Here is a 1,380-nt window from a genome sequence, read left to right as displayed (position 1 = left end):
AATATTGTAACCTGTTTCACCAGGATTCACATGAGGACTCTGTTATCCCTTTTTGAACTTTTATTCTCCGTTACTGTTTCCTTTGTTGGGTTCATCTATACTAGTGGTAATTCCCCTTACATCTTGGCCTATAAATCTCTAAACTTCCCATCCCTCTCCATCACAACACATTCTCGAGCCACCGCTACTCTGCAACACTTTCCTTTCATTCTTTCTTAAGATTTGAGATGGCCAAGGGAAGAGGCAGTGCTTTTCTGGTTGTGGCTGCACTATGCATCCTCGCCCACTTGGAGAGTGTGAATGGTGCGACCTATATAATCGGAGACAGTCGAGGTTGGACCTTCAACGTGGCTAACTGGCCTGCTGGTAAAACCTTCCGGGCAGGGGACGTGCTTAGTAAGTACTCTCAAGCTCTTATTACAGGATTAAGTGATTAACCATGATCTAGTTTTTCTATTTATAACCCGAAAAAATTGCACCCAACATGAAGACCTGGTCTCTGTCTTACCTTGCCATACCTACGGTCATAATGTCGGCGGCATAAAACACCTAGGCTAAGATCCCTATCCCTGGGGTCTATGCTGGGCATTGGCTTGTGCAGAGAGGTGACACCCATGGTCTCACCCTACTATGCCAGCCCTCCTTGGGGTGATATGATCTAATTGAATTGGTTATCGTACTTAAATGAATTGATGGTGTTGCTTTTTTTTGCCTTACTACTAGTTCTCAAGTACAACCCTGTGTTCCACAACGCTGTGGTGGTGAGTCCGGCGGGGTACCGGAGCTGCATGGCGCCAAGAGGGTCCAGGACCCTTACCTCGGGGTATGATCGTATCACTCTGACTAAGGGGCCCAACTCCTTCATATGCACCTATGCGGGACACTGCCAGGCCGGGATGAAGATCCAAGTTAATGCCATATAGATGCAAATTTGCTGTTCTTATGTAAATATTTAGATGGTGGTACTCGTTTTCTAAGTCAGATCAAGATATAGACAGTGTCCACCAAAACTATATGCTTTCCTTCATGTCTGGTGTTTTGTAACCCCTCTATAGTTTTTGGACTACTCTAAATAAAGAGGTAGGTGTTGGATGAATCAATGGAGTCTCTCTCTCTCTCTCTCTCTCTCTCTCTCTCTCTATATATATATATATATATATATATATATATATTAAAATCAGCTAATGAACGAGCTAGCTGATGATAACTTGTTACTAGTTTATCCCTGAATTTTTTACTTCTAATCCAATGACCAGCCAAAATGTTTAAACTGAAACAATTGCAAAGGAGAATTACTCCAATAAGGGCACACTTAACACGGCGGATGAGGAGATTGTGCAAGTTCTTCTGGTGAGACACCAGTATTGAGTGATCTGTCAT

The 1,380-nt window shown here is 43.1% G+C and overlaps 1 protein-coding gene across 1 annotated transcript; it reads left to right on the top strand.

Moving 5' to 3' along the window:
- The first annotated feature begins 227 nt into the window (after nucleotides 1–227).
- Nucleotides 228–923, top strand: LOC149812524 (basic blue protein-like). Its single transcript, XM_089993069.1, has 2 exons — nucleotides 228–396; nucleotides 724–923. The coding sequence occupies exons 1-2, from the start codon at nucleotides 228–230 to the stop codon at nucleotides 921–923; spliced, it is 369 nt and encodes a 122-aa protein (XP_089849195.1).
- The last annotated feature ends 457 nt before the right edge of the window (nucleotides 924–1,380 follow it).

The sequence above is a fragment of the Nuphar pumila genome, chromosome 17 (assembly GCF_984573655.1).
Source record: "Nuphar pumila chromosome 17, dmNupPumi1.hap1.1, whole genome shotgun sequence".
In the NCBI taxonomy this organism is placed as follows: Eukaryota; Viridiplantae; Streptophyta; class Magnoliopsida; order Nymphaeales; family Nymphaeaceae; genus Nuphar; species Nuphar pumila.
The sequence above is the reverse complement of the archived record's forward strand: the minus strand, read 5'-3'. Positions and strand labels throughout refer to the sequence as shown.

Coding starts and splice junctions, on each gene's coding strand:
- LOC149812524 (XM_089993069.1), top strand. CDS start 228: ATGGCCAAGGGAAGAGGCAGTGCTTTTCTGGTTGTGGCTGCACTATGC. Junction 397..723: donor CCGGGCAGGGGACGTGCTTA/GTAAGTACTCTC, acceptor CCTTACTACTAG/TTCTCAAGTACAACCCTGTG.